This window comes from Diorhabda carinulata, chromosome 11 (genome assembly GCF_026250575.1).
Source record: "Diorhabda carinulata isolate Delta chromosome 11, icDioCari1.1, whole genome shotgun sequence".
In the NCBI taxonomy this organism is placed as follows: Eukaryota; Metazoa; Arthropoda; class Insecta; order Coleoptera; family Chrysomelidae; genus Diorhabda; species Diorhabda carinulata.
In genome coordinates, this window is record NC_079470.1 from 6,001,769 (window position 1) to 6,022,041 (window position 20,273).

General features: G+C 31.7%; 1 protein-coding gene across 3 annotated transcripts; it reads right to left on the bottom strand.

Annotated features, from left to right (window-relative positions):
* Positions 1–8,257: 8,257 nt before the first annotated feature.
* On the bottom strand, positions 8,258–19,972 carry LOC130899224 (NADH-cytochrome b5 reductase 3-like). 3 transcript variants are annotated; one of them, XM_057808985.1, is made up of 6 exons: positions 19,836–19,972; positions 16,764–16,889; positions 13,826–13,944; positions 12,321–12,522; positions 10,368–10,562; positions 8,258–8,456 (listed from the first exon to the last, which is right to left on the bottom strand). In XM_057808985.1, exons 1-6 carry the CDS (start codon positions 19,840–19,842, stop codon positions 8,284–8,286), a joined length of 822 nt encoding a protein of 273 aa, XP_057664968.1. In that variant the 5' UTR covers positions 19,843–19,972; the 3' UTR covers positions 8,258–8,283. The 3 variants fall into 3 exon arrangements, with proteins under 3 accessions (XP_057664968.1, XP_057664967.1, XP_057664969.1); XM_057808984.1 differs by lacking the exon at positions 19,836–19,972 and adding an exon at positions 16,972–17,067; XM_057808986.1 differs by lacking the exon at positions 19,836–19,972 and adding an exon at positions 16,938–17,034.
* Positions 19,973–20,273: the final 301 nt, after the last annotated feature.

The window sequence follows — 20,273 nt, forward strand, 5'->3', positions numbered from 1 at the left end:
TTCACTCGATGGAAACATCTTCACGACGCTGTTTTTGTTCCATTGTGACCAAACGCGACACTCATCTTGTGCACAGCTTTCTGATGTCCAAATTTTTAGTTAACATGTCTGCTAGCTCACGCACCTTCAGTCGACGATCATCCAGTGATTTTTTCTCCAATTTTTCCAAGATTTCTCGCCATATCTTCATTAATATCGTCTTCAACGACATTTCTTTCTAATTTTTCCAAGATTTCTCATCATATCTTCATTAATATCTTCTTAAATGACATTTGCCTCTAATTTTTTAATGATTTCTCGCCATATATTCATTAATATCTTTATTAATATCGTCTTCAACAACATTTCTCTTCAATTTTTCCAAGATTTCTTGCCATATCTTCATTAATATCGTCTTCAACGACATTTCTTTCTAATTTTTCCAAGATTTCTCATCATATCTTCATTAATATCTTCTTAAATGACATTTGCCTCTAATTTTTTAATGATTTCTCGCCATATATTCATTAATATCTTTATTAATATCGTCTTCAACAACATTTCTCTCCAATTTTTCCAAGATTTCTTGCCATATCTTCATTAATATCGTCTTCAACGACATTTCTTTCTAATTTTTCCAAGATTTCTCATCATATCTTCATTAATATCTTCTTAAATGACATTTGTCTCTAATTGTTTAATGATTTCTCTCCATATATTCATTAATATCTTCATGAATATCGTCTTCAATGACATTTCTCTCTAATTTTTTAATGATTTCTTCATTAATCTTCATTAATATCGGTGTTGTCGTTGTAGGGTATCTGAAGAATTATCAAATTTCTGAAAAGTGGCTGTAATAACAGACAAGAATCATCCTCGTGATGTAAAAAAACCTCCAGGCTAACCTTAGAGCACAATCGGAGAAAGTTCTATATCGACGAAGTGAATCAGACTGATTCATAAGCGTTTTTTTTGCTGAGAAACAAGTTATTTGTCCATCTTCGTCTTGTGGTGTTCTTGTAGGTGCTGGCCTTATGTAGTCCACGTAGACCAGAGTGTTGCCAACGTATTTGAGAACTTTGAAGTTGCCAACGTATTTGAGAACTTTGAAGTTGCTTAAGCATTTGAGAACTTTGAAGTTGCTTAAGCATTTTGTGGGGATCTGGTTCATGTTTAGACGAAGTTGGACCTAACGAAGTTTCTTCCTTTAGGAATTTTCTCTTTGGCTGCTGTGCCCAAGGGAAGAGATTCATAGCGTTGACAATAGCTTTATTTTTGACGTCTTTCTGGTCGATTCTGATCCTCTCCAGGTCGACGTATATCATACCAGCAGATAGTATGGGATTTGTACAGTAGTATTGGAAAAAACTTCTAGCCCTATCTTTGGTTTGTTCAATAGTCCGGGTCGTAGTCCTTTCTTTAATTCTTGGACTCGTTTTTCGAACCGGATTAATTCTCTGGTGGTACATTGGGGGTCTAACGTGATTACAGTCCATGAACTTTTCGAATCCGCAGCTTCGGAACAGACCTTCCAGGCTTCCAGATAACAACATCTTTAGTAGACTTTCTCTTCCAGAAAAAGGGGCATTGCTTTGACAAAAATAATTTTTTGACGTTTTACCTCAGATTACCTAAAGTTGCTTACAGTATATAGGTGGGTTTTCCATATTTTTTATCTAAGTGAGTTATTCTGTACAATTATTAGTAATAATTCTAAATTTAACATCATATTTTGAATAATTTTGAAACATTTTGATCATCATTATCTTAGTAGGAAATTTTCGTAACATGTTTGTACAGAATAAGTCCGGAAATCTACCGAAAATGACTGGACTATTAACTAATTGGTATATATCAATTTTAGTACGAGGACGGATCAAATAAATACACAATTATTCATTATCAAATATATTTACAATCTTTCTAGTCAATTCCTCTTACATTTTTGTAAATTCTCGAAGAATTCACGTGCACAACTCGCCGTGGTTGTTTGATGGCCTCTCTAGCTGCGACCTTCAGAATATACAGCCGCGCCATCTACAGCGCTTATTTGAACCACTTTAACATCTTGGAAAGGCATTATGAGGTCCCAGATTTTAATCCTAATCAATCCTAATGGAAGTTTTTCGACCCACAGATGTTTACTCAATTAATTAGGTGATCAAATAACTAGAGAAATTTAACTTGCACCAGGTGGTGATCAATTGTTTTTATCCAGAATGATACCTTGAGACTCGCCAGATAGTAAAACCTATTAGATGGATACGATTGTATAAAAGGAAATGTTGGGTGGATAAAATTTAATTTGCTGTAATACTAGACCTTATCAAAGACCAGAGAAATATCCAAACTTCTGTTTTTCTATGGATGGAACAGTAGTTTTGACTGATCGATACTTTATGGTGCTGTGACGTTTGAAGGATTGAGTTCCAAGGACTAAAATCTGGTGAATAATACACCAACGAAACTTATGAAACAGTCTGTATACAAGGTACTCGATTCTGAAGCTATTTAGAAGCCACCAGCACGTGTTTTAGATCAAAAATGATGATAGGACCAAATATACATCAATAGTTATGTGATAAGATACAAGACGTTGGAGCTGCTTTGGAATATTTCTTACTGAAAACACTGTTTAAACTACCACTACACCAACACTCACAATTATATTGTCTGACGGGAGTTTAAATAACCAAGTTATCATCTTCAGAGACTGAAGATGAATTTAGTTTAATCTGAAGACGATAACTTGGTTATCGAAACGCGTGTCATAGAATGTAATTGTGAGTGTTGGTGTACACAGTGTGTTCAGCATGAATATCACCATCGGTTCTAGAAATTCCAACTAAGACTTACCGTCCAAAAAATTAAATTTTTACCAAATGGAATAATCGAAATTTGATTTCTAGGTTTTGGCATGTCTAATTATTACCTTCATTTTTATGAATATCATTTAAAAATGACTCGAATTAATTTTATCATTCGTCAGGAGTAATTCATTCAACGCCTCATACAGGGTGTTTGAAAAAAATGTGATCCTGTTTCTAGGATAGATAGAAAATTGAAAAATATTCGGGGTTTGGGTGAGGTAGAAAATTTTCGAAAGCACATTCGTATTCAAGATATATCCAATGAATTTATTTTTATGTCTGACTCTAATAGAGGGCGCTAGTTATACGGTTCGTACCAACTTATACATATTTTGAATACGGATGGAGCTACGAATTTTTTACTGAGCAAATTCCAAATATTTTTCAGTTTTCTATCTATTCTACCTTTTTTTTTAAAAAGACCCTGTATAAATGTAAGTAAAATAGTTTTCGTACTTTAACGCCGGTCCTGTTATGCAAATAGTTTTTGTCGAAAATTGTGCACTGATTTAATTTTTGTGATAAAAAAAAAATGGGAAAAACTACAATGTATTATAGTAATACGTAGTTTCTACAAGTTATGTAATGTACATAATTTTGTAAAGATGTCATTTTATAATTTTTTTTTCTTTGGCAACGCTCCATTAAATATTTCAATGCATTTAAAGGTTGCTCTAGTATTTATAGGTAAATTATATTTACCGAATGTCATTCAAAAACAACGTACTCATCTATTTTTGTTATTTCAAACATGAAATGATTATTTAACACGTTTACAGGTAAAATTTTGATAATAAACAATTTTTTTATATCAAAACTACTAAAACGGTAAAATTTGAAGAACGTACTTACAAAGTCCAATCGAATTTTTCTCTTGAAAACTATTTGACTGATTTTACAAATTTTTTTTAAATTTTAGCTTGATGTCTCGAAATTCTCTGTTACTTTGTTTTTTTGTGATACACAGGGGTAGAAAATAATAAATTATTTACAGAACAGACTTTTACAAACGTTATTTTATTATTATTTTTCATCTAAATATTTCCTTTTTTCATCAATGCAAAATAGAAAACAAACGGTGGGTTTAGATACGAGGTCTGGCTATTAAATAACGAGACTGTGCGTATAGAGGGCGCTTTAGACCGATATAAATTGCTATAAATTGTTGCAAGAGGCCTATGGGGGCAATTCTCTATGTCCTGGGCGTATTTTTGAGTGGTGTAAGCGCTTTAGTGACTGCCGGTAGCCGGTAGAGCACTGAAGATGATCAGCACCCAGGTCGCTGTATGATTGTTTCAACTCCGGAAACGGTGACCAAAATCAATAAAATGATGCGTGCAGATAGTCGAATGAGTATCCGGATGATTGCGCAGACTGTAAACGTCGATAAAGAAACGGTTAGAAAATTTTTTTCGCGAAGAATTACACATGACAAGACTGTGCCAAAAAATTTGAATACTGACCAAAAGATCTTGCGTCAACGGGTCTGGTCAGATTTTCTCGAAAAGTTAGAGAGGTTAGAACAAGATCTGCTTTGCAAGGGACCCGATTTGAGTCGACGAAAGCGGTAAAACAGAATTCATGAAGACTCTAACCAAAGAAGACTTCCAGCATTTGCTTCGATCAATGGATACAGTCATTAAAGCTTAAAATCGACCGAGACGTTCATCGATCTTCTTGAAAATTGGAAATTAAGTTCACATAACCCTCCTCTTCAAACCTGACTTGGTCGCAAAGTATGATTTTTATTTTTAAGGGGTGAAAATCACCCCTTACTCCAATAAATTGAAAACTAACGAATAAAAGCGGTAATTGGTTATAGTTATGCTCAAATATAATAAATGTTGATTGTTTTGTATCATGACTTTAATATTTTAATATTTTACAGCTCACCCTCACTATTTTTAATAATGCAACCACCAAATAAATAGATCAAAACTTGTACGTTTCGTGATTTTCCAGCATTATCTCTAGTAAAATGTATTCGGTTTTTTTAATAATAACTCGGCTTCCCTATAAGATTTTTGCATTCGTCCATACACCATTTTGTAGGGAATTTCATAAGCTACAAAACCATGATAGATACAACCCTTCTAGGCCCTTTTCTTCAGAGAATTTTGATGTTAACGGGTAAAAAAGACTTAACATTGAAATCAATACTTTAAACGCTTATATCTCGTTTAATTTTCAAGCTACGTAAGTTTAAAAAAAAGCAAAATCTTCAGTAAAATAAAAGATAAATTTTAGTTACAAACAAATATTTCCGTTGATCCAATAGTTTTTAAGATATTTTGAAAAAATAACGTGTTTTTTTAAAAAATCGAAAAAAATTTCACATTAAACAACTTGTTTCAAAATATACGTGTTGTAAACTATTCAAACTTTTGGAACTTGTTGTTAAGGTTTAAACAGAGATAATTTTACATGGGCTACGATTAATTTTAATTTTTCCGCACATGGTGTCAAATTTACCGACATTTTTTTTTCAAATTCGAGTTACTTAACTTATTTTCGTCATAACTCGCTTAATTTACATGTTAGACGGTTTTATAAAAACACATTTTAAAGTTCTGGAAAAGTACTTTAAAAATGTTTATTACAATTTTTTATGAAAAATTGATCGTTTTTCCGTTATTTGAGCTCAAATATCTGCATAAATTTACGAAATAGAAAGAAATTAGCTTTCGTGACTCATAAGTTGCCTAATATTATTTAAAAAATTTAATCTAAACTAATTTCTTTGTTTTTTCTATAAACTTCAATTTTGATATGAGTAATTTTGTCCAGAAATGCGTAATTTTCGTGTTTTTCTTAAAAATATTGAAACACGTGTTTTTTTTTAATTTTCAATCGCGAATAACTCCGAAATTATTGAGTTAAATAGAAAACTGCACTCTATATTTTCTTCATAAAATTCAATTCTCTATCGAGAATTGAAATTTTAAATTCCCACTCCCTAGTAAGGGTGGCATTTACCCCTGGGGTAGAAGCATACATTGGCACCAAATCAGCTTTGTTATTTGCATCATTTGAGCTTCTGTAAAAATTTCAAAATAATCCATAAAGGTGTTTAAAATTGCGAGGTGATTTGCTTGGTTCACTGTACTATATAGAAAGGTATGTGGAGTAACCAGTCTCATTAATTAATAACCAGACCTCGTATATAACTGTTATAAGCGGTTACAACCTACAACTAGAGATCGATTATTAGAAAACTTCACAGTTCGATGACGTTTCTTTTAAAACATTTTCTATCTCAATTTTAAGTACCAAGTACGTAATTTTATTTTTTTTAAACGTAAATATTACAAAAATTAGTAAATAGTGTGTTTTGTTTCTTGTATGCGGAATTCAATAGGACATTTTGTTTTTTTAAATAATTCACGAATGGCATTCGGTTTAAACAACTTGTTATATAAAAAGTTTGTAATATATGTAGATGTCCTAAATATAATATAGACGATAAGTACTTATATATGTATATTATTTATTTGAAATATTTGAAAAAATATAGGTACCTGTGAAAATTAATGTATGTGTTTTGTATCCACATAATATCCCAAATCATATACGAACAGTTTCTATACGTGGAAGGTCTTCCCGGAGATGTTTTTTCCCATAAGAACTTTCCATATGTCCCAAATATCTACATGGAAAGTGGTATTTGGGACATATATTACACCTAACCTAACTTAACCTAACCAAATACCTTAATCCTTTCAAAACATATGAAAAAATGTGATCTGTACATTGGTTAAGACAGAATATTTATTTATGTTTTTGTTTTCAGAGGTGTTACTAGTTTTCTAATCGTTTCTTTCTGATTCCTTTCCTTATTTTGGTGGTTTCGCTTTTCTTTATATAATCATCCGTTAAACCTGTTTAGTTTTTCGTAATTTCGTCCATACCCCATCCATTTACTCACGAGGATTGCTACTTAAGTTTTGAGACGAATCGTTCTCCACCACGAAACATCAGTTCAAACCAGCGCAATCAGAACATCGAATTGATGGGTCATCTACCAAACAGTCTTTGTTTGAAACATTTTCAGTCTTCTAGATCAAAAATCGATGTTTTTTTTTTCACCTGAAGAAGCGATTGATGCATTCCAATCACATGTTTTAAAGGTAGGTCAATCGGAATGGAATGCTTGGACGAATTATTCAATGACATTGATCTTAATGGAGAATATTTTGAAAAATAATAAAGTCATATCCAATTATGGATAGTCAAGTAACAAACCACGAATTTTGTACGAAAAATTTTATGGGAAAATTTAGTAAAAAAGAAGGTTTTTTTCGATACCAATATATTAATTTAGTCAAGTACTTTAGTTTCAACTTGTACAATCTGTCAACAGATGATATTGAACGATAGTAACTAAATGGAAATAACGTAGAATTGAATTCTATTGAAAACACTAAAAAATTACATTTTACGAGGATGATTCCAACAAAGAAAACATCAAGCTCCTTAAAATAACCATTAACTGTTGACATCACTTCTTCATTGTATGAAAATCTTTGACCTCCAAGCTATTTTTCAAGTCTGGGAACAGATAATAATGCATTGGGGGTAAATCTGGCGAATAGGATGATTTCTTCTCTCAAAAGCTGGTACAACAATCGCCGTTGATGGTTTTTCCTTTTTCATGAAAATCAATTAAAATTATCCTAAGCACATCCCAAAAACCATGACCTTGCTTGCAGATGGAACTGTCTTTGTCTTCTTTCTCGCAGCACCTATCTTGTGCACAGCTTTCTTCAACATTTCCAGAGTCATCACCTCATTTGGTCGACCTCTTCAAAAACTGCTACCCAATTTTTTACTGTTTATAACGAAGGACCAGTCCCACCCAAATCCCTTCAAACTTATGTTGAATAGATTGTTTTAGTTTCTAATTCTGGAATTTTTGTAAAAACTATCTTCATCTCTAGGTCAGGACCATCTTCGTAGCGCTTGTTTGATCTTCTATATTATAGAAAAAATGTATTTTTGAAATTTACTTGCTTTTTTCACTTAGTTATCGTTTCCCGGCTTCTCCCATCTCTACCTTTTCAACTAAGTACTTTTGGTTGGGAAACGATATTTGAATATATTTTGAAAATCTGAAAAACGCATCGTTTCCTGAAAAGATATATTTTTCCAGTCTCCGTTTTGATATCATTTTCTTGGGAAATGAATAATAGAGTTAGATTAAGTGGTTTAGCTCCCGATTGTAGGTTTAAAGCCCTACGTTGTAAAAACCAAGTTATGACCTGAAGGAATTTTCCGTTTTCTAAATGTTGCTCTTAACATTGATGCCAATTTCCTTAATGAAACCTCCTCACCTCACTTAAAAATTTACCTGCTGGTGAATATGTAACAAATATTTATTTTTTTTGTTTCCTTGAATGAAACAATAGTAATTTTCGAGTTCTTTAATTATAAATTAGAAATACAAACTGTATGTTCCTTGGCAATAGCCAAGTTCCGTAAGGGATTTTATTACTTGTTCCAACATGGGCCAAGGACCAGATATTAAATTCAAATTATTTTCACCAGGAGGAAAAAGATGTTCCTGAATCATCTGCTTGTTTATTAAACCGGTACCAAATGGCCAATCTAAAATATTTATAAACATTGTCATAACTTCTCCAGAAGTTTGAAATATGCCGTTTATATTTCTGGTTTTGGCAACACTGTATGGTTTCTGATTCATCTTAGACTATACAAGAATTGATTACTATGGGAGATGAATGGGCTGAAATCAAAACAGTATTGCACGATGTTTTCGATGACTCCAAAATAATAATAAAGCGTTTTCAATGCATCTATGTTTGGTTTAAAAACAAACGAAGTGATTTCTATTCTTTTCAAATTATCGAGAAGCTTTTGATTCTTGAAATGTTGAAAAAGGTTGCGATTTATCAGCATAAGCTACGATTCCAGAAGGTTCCAAGGTAACGGAAGATCAACATATTCGCTTGCTAGAAGTTATTGGAGACATTTGCAAAACGTAAAAACCCGTTTTGTCTAAAATCAAATTGAGCTAGACCGGCAAGAAATCGAGTGGAAAACAGAAGGGAAATATCTGGGATTCACACTAGATAATGTACTTCCCTAGAACAAACATGGAGAAGAGATAATCACCAAAGACACCAAAACAAAAGCTTTGATTGTGTGCAAAAACTTTGCAAGGAGGACGTGGTGTTGTAACCCAATGATCCCAAAGTGAATGTACATGGCAACCATCACATATGGGGTAGTTGTTTGAAGTACTAGAACTAGTCTGATTATCACGATTTCTTAAAGGTAGAAAGACTTCTAAATCTCCCACCTCTTCACGTAGTACTGGAAAACATGGCGGACAGAACATAATTTAGACGGAATCATCAAAGAAAACCCGTTCCTAAACAATGACCAGCCTTGGGACATACATCAGGACGTTGCATCGAAAAAGTTTAGCTTTGAGAAAAACTTCAGCTCGATAATAAACTGTAAAAGCGAGTGGGATCAAAACACCATACAAGAAATGGTTAGAAATGCCATTAAATGGTATACGGACGGACCTAAGAACTGGAATGGGAGTGTGGGGTCCCAGAACCAAACACTCTGAAAGATAAAAACTATTAGAACTTCAAGTTTGACTGTTTACAAGAAGAAACTAGTAATTTCTCAATCTTCATTTGTAACATCTTTTCTATCTTGGTGAGACTTCTTCGCTGTTGGTGACAAGAATAAAATCATTTGCGTAGTCTTATCCATTTTGAAAAGAATTGTTAGATCTTTCGCTATTTGATTATCCAACTTACAAACTCTTCATTTTCGACCATGTTGTTTTTCCGCAGTGACTTAATATTCAGCGCTACCTCTAGTAGAAACCTTTACAATAAAGCATTTTTCTCTCTTCCATGTTTTTACCAATATATACGCAGTATTTAGAAGCCTGCAAGATTTCGAAATTATAGTAATAGCCGTTAATACTAATGAAGAATCATCGATTGCAACTACAATTTTAGTATCCAGCGTATTGAACTTTTTCACAATGTTTGGATTTGATAGTTACATTTGCAGGAGATGTTTTGCTATTTTCCTAATATTTGGTCATTTCAATTTCAATTTCAGCAAATCAGTTTTTATAATCTTTATCTAGCGCCATCTGCTTTGCCATCTAGTCAGCTAACTATACGTTTGAGAAAAGTTTTCAGTGTTAAAATCTTCTGCAAAGTCTTTTACAGGACTGAAGACACAGAAGAAAAACTTTTTCGACATCTTTCGTTTATCCAACACTTTAACCTTTGCGCGTTGATTTTCCTTTGACAAAAATTTCAGATTAAATCGATTGCAATACCTAAAGAATCAAAATTTTGTAAGAAAACTGATTTTCTTTTAGACTTTTCCTTTTGTCCTTTTCAAATAAGTCACTTCGAAGAAAGAACAGGGGAATAGAAAGGTGAAGAAAACTTTGTATTTGATGACTTTATTAGCATTCTTTGAGTAATAAAATACAAACTGTAATTTGAGATAACATACCTGGACCGGGTTTTTCTAAGGTATGCCAAATTTTTAATCGGCCGCAAAGTTTTTTCGTCATTTCTTCGAATTCTTCGTTTCGTAAAATATCTCGTTTTTCCGAAGATGCGTATATGAATGAACAATTAATTTTATCTCCAGGATCGTTAATTATTGTTCGTAATATCTGCAGGGCCGGAGTAATACCTACCCCACCTAAACGAAATTTTAAATGAAAAACGTTTGATAATTAGGGAAAATACATTCCTGGTTTTTTTGACAGAAATATTTCTATCAACTCCACTTAAGGATCAAGGATTCCTTTTGTTTGTTTTAAGTTTATTTTATACAAAAATTTTAGTATTTTATTTATCGATTAAGGCAGTAACTAATAAATTAAAGAAATGGCTCGGTGATTAAAGATTTTCCAACAATGAAGGCGGTTAATTATAAAAAATTTTTCGAATTTTTTGTACATAGCTCCTAAAAATTCTTAAACTTTCCCCGGTATTTCGTCATTATTTCAAAAATATTTTGGTTTAAATATAAAAAAACAATAAACTAAAAGCCACACCACAAATAAATTTTCGCACATTAGAAGGGTTCAAATTATAAAAAATTGTTTTTAAATCTTCAAATTAGTTATAAAAATCCAGGGCGTAATCTCATAATCATGAAGGTACAGGGTGTCATATATAAGGTGACCCAAATACTTTTCTCAAAACCTAAAAATATTATCGAAAAATTCCTTGTATTTATAGAAATTTTTAGATTATCGACTTTTCGATTGTACAGGGTGTCTCAATTCTTCAGTATCGATATCAACTTTGGAATATTAAATGGAACACTCTGTATTTTATTGCGTTTTTTGATTTATATTGAAAATAAAAATCATTTCGTACATACGGGATGTGCCATTTACAAAAAATGAAATTTTGTACAATAGAAAAGACACCAAGTATGATCCTAGACTCGAAAATCTCGAAAATTCATTAATCCTAGGTTTTCTGTATAAAAATTCATTTTTGTTTAGCTGAATTTTCCAAATACAATAATTTTTCAATGAAAGTTAGTTTCGTTTTCACTTTTAAATCAAAAAACGCTATAAAATATAGGGTGTTCCATTTAAAATTCAAAGTTGACGTCAATTCTGAAGAATTGGGACACCTTGTATAATCCAGATTATAAAAATTCCTTCAAATACAAAGAACTTTCGAAATTTCTCGATCACTTTTACAGGTTTTGAGAAAAGTATTTGGTGACCCATGTATTTGACACCTTGTACATTATTTGCATATGCAATTAGATGAAGTTCTTGAAAATCTTTGATCGTATATAGCGTAGACCAAAAAGATCGTTTCCATCAAGATATAATTATGGAGGACGACTACCAATAAAAAGGAAATTTAAAAAAATCATTTTTAACCTGTGAAATAAATTGTTTTTAATCTAATAAATTGATAATAAGATTTCGAGCTTTTTATTTCTCCTTAAATATATATAAAAAAACGATTTCGTAGATAATAAGAGGTTGGATTGGTCGGGGAGGTCCATTTGCATGGCTGCCTCCTTCATTAAATAGAATAAATGAATTAATTTTGTATTTGTAGAAGTGCAAGTTTCCCACAGTTTTTTTTTTATTTTAATTTGATTTAAAGTTACAGTTTGCAGTTCATTTAGAAATGTTTCAATACCTCCAGTAAGTATTTTTAATAAAAAATTACAATTTATGTCAATTTTTTTCAGAATATCTCGTTATGGCGAACGGTTTTCTTGACATTTTCAACGATCCAAAACCACAAATTTCCTCGAGTTAAACAAAGAGTACATTTTTGTTGAAAAATTTATCAATAAATTAATTTTTGTTATCTTCATATTGTACAGGTTGTCCCTGTTCTTTTCATATCATCTACTCACACCCTGTATATATAACACATAGCGTAACTTCCCTATCCTTTTTAAAAGGAAACTTACCAGCGATTAATCCTAATTTTTTTACATCCATTATTGAGGAAGTTTCATTTTTTGATTTAATCATAAATTTTCCTTTCCCTTTGTAAGCAACTTTTCCATGCGGACCAGAAATTTGTACAACGTCACCTATTTTTAGACTCTCCAAGTGTTGGGTAAACTTCCCTCCCGCAGGGAATTTAGGATGGACATTTCGAAAATATATCTAAAATATGTTTTGAACTATTAAAAAAAAATTCATAGTGACGCTTAGTTATTAGCTAGATATTCCATTCTACTCTTATTGGATGGTCCAAGCTTCGTCTCGGAATCTAATTCTACGTCGAATGTGAAGCAGTTGAAGTTGGAGCCACCGTTGGTAATTATTCTTCCATTAATTTTGTTATTTCCATAATGTTGGTACAGTTTTCTCTAAGCTTTAGAGGCCTGTTTTCCTGCAACCTGCTTTCACAATTTCCATTACATCTGCGGAAAATTGGTTTTATAAGATCGAGGAGTGCTGGAAGCTTCGAAGTTTGGATTGGCATCGAAATGTTTCCATGTATTTTCCAGCCCCAATCTTCATTGTTTTCCAAGCCATACTTGGACCTGGTGATACACTAGAAAAATGGGCTGCATCCTGTGTTGGAGGAATCGATGATAATCTGAATGAATTTTTTGATACTGTCTTCGATAATCGTTTGTATCTCATGGTATCTAGAGAATCGTCCTTGGTGCCACCAGTATAAAACAACGAAAAGATGTACGCCCTTTTGACGGTTTTAAAAAGAAAATATTTGATTATTCCTTCCTAATGCTTTGAGCAAAACAAGGATGTCGATGTCCTCTGCTACGATAGTCACGGAATCACAGGATTGGGATGCAGTAGAAACGACGACTGTATCTGCATCTGATTCAGCCTGATCAACACGAAAACCCACCTTGGTCAGAGCAGTTTTTAATTTTTCTTGGGATATTGTTGGTGCAAATTGAATTCTGTTTTCTGTAGATTGATGGTGTGTCTGGAATATCAAGATTTTCGTGGTAGCCACTTGCAGATAGTCCATAGTGTCCTTGCACACAAAGAATGTTGTTCGATCATGGGACTCTGGAACTCTGGGAATAATATTAATCGATTGTTCTAATTGTGTAAAAGCATTAAACAAAGATGATTTGGTAACTTTCCATCTTATTTATCTTTGAATCCGTGTGCCCAATTCGTAAGCACTTTTCTCCAATTTCAGACCAACTCCACGTGAAGATTTAGTTAACGGCTCGATACTTTACAATGCGTAAAAAATGCACAATCATCTGCCAATTATCATCTTTTCCCGAATTTCGCAATAATTTGAAGGGATTCTACTCTATAAACGACTTTTATTATAATATTAATTTTATTATGATTGTTTTTTACTATTTTACAAGATTTGTCTCCAAAATTTTTTGACAATAAGGCATTTCTCCCTCTCTTTCTCTTTGAATTAACGTCGTATAAATCAATCTCAACATGTAATCTCAAAGTTATTTACCTTAATCATAAACTCGACGTATCCTTTGGTGTTAACTAAAGATATAGGGGTGAAAGGTCTCGATAGATATTCCTCTCCGACTTTGGAATGCAATATACAGTGATTACTGCATTCATGACCTATATATCAAGAGAAAATCGTATTGGTAACAATAATTATTATTAAAGATTGTTAATTATACAAAAATTGACGTAAGGGATTATCCATGAATAACGTCACGTGTTTACGGGGAGGTTATCAGCAGAATGTGACAAGTGACAAGTGACAATTACAGTTAGACGTGCACAAGAAATTCTTTGTTTATGGATGGGAGAAAATGAAGTAGACTTCAAAGATGTTTAAAATCAGAATGAAAATGGAGTGTCTGATCTTAAGAAACATCCAAGATTTTCCAAAATGAGTAAAAAAAAATTATTTTTTCTAAGAATTAGTGCATTTTTGGTATTAGTCTCAAACTAATTAAAAATTCCGTATTTTAAATTTTCCACAAAAAGCCTTTTAATTAAAGATTGTTTAGGTTAGGTTAGGTTAGGTTAGGTTAGGTTAGGTTAGGTTAGGTTAAGTTAGGTTAGGTTAGGTTAGGTTAGGTTAGGTTAGGTTAGGTTAGGTTAGGTTAGGTTAGGTTAGGTTAGGTTAGGTTAGGTTAGGTTAGGTTAGGTTAGGTTAGGTTAGGTTATTTTAGGTTAGGTTAGGTTAGGTTAGGTTAGGTTAGGTTAGGTTAGGAGACTATAAAAATGTGACAACCTGTGACAAGGACGAGGGGTTGAAATGTCCCAAAATTCGTGTGGCGTGATTTATGAATGACCCCCAACTAGTAGTTAATTGATAGTTGAATGAAAGTTGTTCTAAATAATTTTATAATAATTTTAATTTCAAACGACTGTAGCGTAGAATTTTTTTTCGTATTCAACAAACTCAAATTTTATGAAAAAATGGTAAATGGGGGAACATCTAACGTAATTTCGAAATATTGAGTGCCATTTAGTGAAAATAACCTTCCTTAGTGTTTTTGTCAAAAATTAAATGTAATGAAAATAAATAGCAACAACAAAAAGATCTGGTTTATAAAAGTCTGATGTTTAGTCAATTCTGGAACCAAAAATATCCATATGGGTGATTCCGTTCTAACTGTGATATTCAATGTCCTGTATTGTTTTTTTGTACTAGTCATTAATTAATAATCAATTAATAAAAATTTTGTGTTAATTGAATAATTCTTAAGATATTTAAACATTATTTTTATACAATATAACTTGCCACTTAAAGAAAACTTATACTACATCACTTGAATGTCAGTACCGTGTCATGTCCATTCCTAGAATTTACCGATAAATTATTAATTTTTTTTGTCGTAACAAATGATTTAAACTAATTACCTTATAAATTCTAATGTTTATGATCAAACTGAGGAAAATTGATGCACTTGTTGTTTAATATCTTAAGTTACCATGTCAGTACCGTGGATAAATGAGTCAGTACCGTGGAACTCAAAATCCGACATTTGTGTCTTGCTCGTGATACTTTGAAGTTGTAGTAAATTCCTCTTAGAGTTTTATTTTTACAGTAAAATAGATGAATAATATGCATAAAAAAGTTAGAAAAGTTAAATTTTAAAATCTTGAAATTTTGAATACAAAAAATCACAGTTAGAACGGAATCACCCATATATCTATATCAGTGATTACCAAAGTCGTCCAGATGTATCCCTAGGGGTCTACACGAATATATCAACTTAAACTAGTATTTGGTTAGGTTTACTAGGAAAAAAATTTGCGAGCTTCTGCTAAATATTCATCTAAATTTTATTGATTTTAGTTTTTTTCGGTTTTAAAATTATTTTTTTTGATAATTTTTGAAAGATTGATAAAAATTGACGTTTCGTCTTAACTTTCTGTATGTACATAAATATCTTGATTTAAAAGTTTCATTCATAGTACCTAGAGGATTTCAAACTTTCCTCCAGTGAAGTTTTAGTGTTTTCATATTGAATTTTATACAGGGTGTTCCGTGTACTTGATTTAAAAAATATATAATTTATATTTAAAACAATTTTCTTAATTCTACATTCAAACATTATGAATTATCAATAGGACAACCTGTACAATCTAAATATAGCAAAAATGAATTTTATAATAAGTTTTTTAACAAAAAGGTACTAATTCTTCAATTTGATAAAATTTATGGTTTAGGAGATATGTAGATGTTTAGATCGTTGTATATGCCAAGTTAACGATCCGTAACTTTCACAGGGACAACCTGTACAATCTAAAAATATCAAAAATATATTTTTGAATAGATTTTCAACAAAAAGATACTTTTGGTTCAACTCGATAAAATTTATGGTTTAGGAGATATCTGTAGATGTTTAGAACGTTATACATGCCATGAAAACCGTTCACTATAACGAGACATTCTGAAGAAAATTAACATAAATTGTAATTTTTTATTAAAAATGCTTACAGGAAGTATTAAACCATTTCTAATTGAACTGTAAACTTTCGAATATCGTGTTATTTACATAAGGTAGAATTGAAATATATAAAAATTTAGTTGATTAACCTACAACCAAAACTATAAAATAAATATTCGTCATTTGCATTTCTACACAATCCTGGAGTTTACGGAGGATAATTTTTTGACCTAAAAGCTTTCAAGGTAAAATTCTACTTAACTGTAGAACTGATCGCAGCTAAATAAATTAAATAAACTATTTCCCATTATTTATTATAAAATGATATCTTAGGAAGTGTCCTATGAAAAAAAAGTCTAGCTACTGTCGAATTTGTTGCATCAAGTCTGGGAACGCCCTGTATATTTGAATATATAAGAAGTTAAGAAGACTGAATTGTTGAAATGGGAAATTTTTCTCTTAAAGTACTGTTTGTTATTGTAGTCATTTTAGAAAAACTATTGCTTTCTAATTAAATGAGATTTTTACCTAGAATCATATTTTCCTCGGGAAATTTGAATCTGAATATCCTGACATTGTGATTTTCGCATTTTTTGTCACATAAAGAAACGTCATATTTGCACGTCGAATCTATTAGTAACTTTTTCGCAGTACCTACAATAAACAACGTTATATCGTATTTTTTTCAAAATAATCACTTACTAATATTAAATATTTTAAATATATTATATCATACTCGTTTTATCGTGGGATTTACTGCAGAATTTTCTGAAAAAATTGATCATTTCCACCACATTAGGACGCGTTCAGGAAATGTCTGACATATTATGACAGTATCTAATAACTTTCTTCTACATTTTTATCTTAAAATAAAACTGAATGTATAGATACTACAGGTTAAAAAAGGTTTTTCAAGTTGCGCTAAAGAAAAAATTTCCAATTTGGGGCGTTATAATATATTCAAGAAAAAACTGAGTCTGTTAGCATGTTTTACTTGATTTATTTTATCGCGCTACCCACATTTAAAATTGTAATTGACGAAGTCGGAAGTTTTTGTTTTTCTTACTGTAAAATCCGGAAACGCCATTCCCCGGAAATTTCAGGGAAAAATAAAGATGACGGAAAATCGCCGCCGTGGGAAAGACGGAGAAAGAGACCAGCTTTCATCGCTTAAAGACGCTTCTTATATATTATATTACAGTACATATTATACTAAACATAATATTATTGTTTCTTAAAACCTTAAAACTCCCAGTTTCTCGTTATCTTTGTTTTTCGATTCAATATAAATCGTCTTATCTTTATTCAACTTTAAATCAATATTATAATTTTATAAGCATTTTAAATGTTATAGTTTTCATTAGAAAAATATAGAAACCCAAATAGAAAACACGCACTATCACGAGACAAACAAGTACAGTACTAACATAAGTTTAAAAACATAAAGCAACGCTCTCTATCAGTAAAAAGCTAAAGTACTTAATGACCAAGTTTGGTGGGGTACGAAGAGCGCACGTGCATCGAGCGCGCAGACACATTTAGCGAATCCGACGAGCGCACAATAAAATTTTATCTATCGAAGCGAAAATTAGGTTAGGTTAGGTTAGATCAGCTACATCTGGAATAAACCGATGAGGCGTTGCTTGTAGTACATCGTATTTGACTGAAGTTGTTTCCAATGAAACTATACATTTGATTTTTCTTTTCTGAACACACCTACAGTAACTAAACTCTTCAGAAAAACTTGATATCACTGAACATTTCAAGTTGAATACATTCGAAAAACGCATTCTTCTTTAGCGCAGAATTTCCGAAACTTCGAGATGATTGGGATTACCCCAAACTGAGTCAAAACACATCATGGAAACTATAAGAAAAGCAATCCAGAAAGTCTATTCTAACAGAATGAAGGATATTGTTGTATGGAGGAAAAATTACCGAAGAATTATAAAAGAAATGATAAATAAAAGAAGAAATATGAAACTTGAATCAACGAGGGATATAAACCAAATAAATTTTGACATAATGAAATTTTTACAAGCCGAAGACAGACTTTCTCAAATAATTTATCTACTGGTTTAAATATCGGTTTAATGAATCTGTTCTTTGCGAAGACTTACCTCCTAGAATTGTATAATATAAAAGGCTAATGCTACTCGAGGCTTTTAGAAAAATTACCCACACCCAAGTGGTTGAAAAAACATTCACAGATTTGGTTAAATTCAAAGAAATCAAGTTCCATTCAGGCTCTATGAGAAAAAAAGTGTATGCTTTGTGTTTTCTTCATAAAAAGGACTTTTTTAGTGGTACATAGATATCCACCACAAACACAATTGAACTGGTATTACCACAAATGAAGAGATAAGCTTCGAAGAAAAATGATTGTTTCGATGGAGTTATTCAGAAGATTAAACAAAAAGAGATAATTCTGGCTCAGAGACATTTGTTAGAAGTATCACTGAGATGGTACAAAAAAGTATAACAGCCGAAGGTTTTTTCCATTCTTCGAATAGGTCTTCTGGATTAGCAAACGCTGAAGGGTACTGTGAAATGTGATTGGCAGCTTTAAATTTCAGTTCCTCTTGCAACAAGCTTCACATGATTTCAAATCTTCTAGCTAGTTGCTTCGGCGAAGTGTTTTGCTTCGTTTAAAATGGTTTTCCATGAATCTCTCGGGATCTGTAGTTCATTCAATAAATTTTTAATCGGTTGAGTTTATGGAAAAACGTTCACGTTGAATGATCTATTGGAAAATCGTATTTTATAATTTTGTAAAGTAGATTCCAGAACCAGGCTTCATCAAAGGCATGATTTAAATCGAGGAATATCAGTTTTTGCGTGATTTTATTTGTTTACTAAAACCGTTGTAGATTTCTTTGGTATAACTTACCTTCCATTAAGATTTTGCCTTCTGGTGTTTTATAACTTTTATCCAGCAGTTCAAATAAAACTGATTTGTCCATTAATAACTTCTTCAATTGGTTTTCCAGGCTATTAGGATTATTTCAGCAAATTACAAATGAAGAAAAACGTAAACAGTTCTGAGCTCTGTCGCTTGGATGACGAAGCACTAATCAGCGAAATAAGATTTAAAAATCATTTTGTAAAGTACATTCCAGAACCAGACTTTATCAAAGGTATGATTTACATCGAGGAAAATCCTCGAGCAATAATTCATTTTCCAGTTTTTGCATGATTTTATTTGTTTGCTCAATCATGGTATATTCTATTGGAATAACTTACCTTCCATTAAGATTTTGTCTTCTGGTGTTTTATAACTTTTAACCAGCAGTTTAAATAAAACTGATTTGTCCATTAATAACTTCTTCAGTTGGTTTTCCAGGCTATTAGGATTATTTCAGCAAATTACAAATGAAGAAAAACGTAAACAGTTCTGAGCTAGCTCTGTCGCTTGGATGACGAAGCACTAATCAGCGAAATAAGATTTAAAAATCATTTTGTAAAGTACATTCCAGAACCAGACTTTATCAAAGGTATGATTTACATCGAGGAAAATACTCGAGCAATAATTCATTTTCCAGTTTTTGCATGATTTTATTTGTTTGCTCAATCATGGTATATTCTATTGGAATAACTTACCTTCCATTAAGATTTTGTCTTCTGGTGTTTTATAACTTTTAACCAGCAGTTTAAATAAAATGATTTGTCTGTTAATAACTTCTTCAGGCTATTAGGATTATTTCAGCTAATTTCCATTGAAAAATAGTTCTGAACTACCTGAAAATGATTATAGCGAGGAGAAATAATCATTCAGTTTGTTTATAAAGTAAAATAACTCACTAATAATAATTTAGATTTGTTAAGAAGTTTCTTATAGAAGAAAACTATTTAATAAAGATTTTAACAACAATAAAAATATTAAAAAATCTTCGAACAAACGGTATATTTCGAAAAATCTTTTTCAATACTGAAATACATCTTGAAGTAGATACGTATTTTTTGTTTCCCAACAAAAATAAATCGGCACAGTTTCGATTTTATACAGGGCGGGCTTACAATAATATTTTCTTTGAGAAT

Excerpts from the sequence above, each read along its gene's own strand:
- LOC130899224 (XM_057808984.1), bottom strand. The coding sequence starts at position 17,020 with ATGATCAATTTTTTCAGAAAATTCTGCAGTAAATCCCACGATAAAACG. Across the intron at positions 16,890-16,971 it reads TAAATCCCACGATAAAACGA|GTACTGCGAAAAAGTTACTA; the intron begins GTATGATATAAT and ends TGTTTATTGTAG. Across the intron at positions 13,945-16,763 it reads CGAGGAAAATATGATTCTAG|GTCATGAATGCAGTAATCAC; the intron begins GTAAAAATCTCA and ends CTTGATATATAG.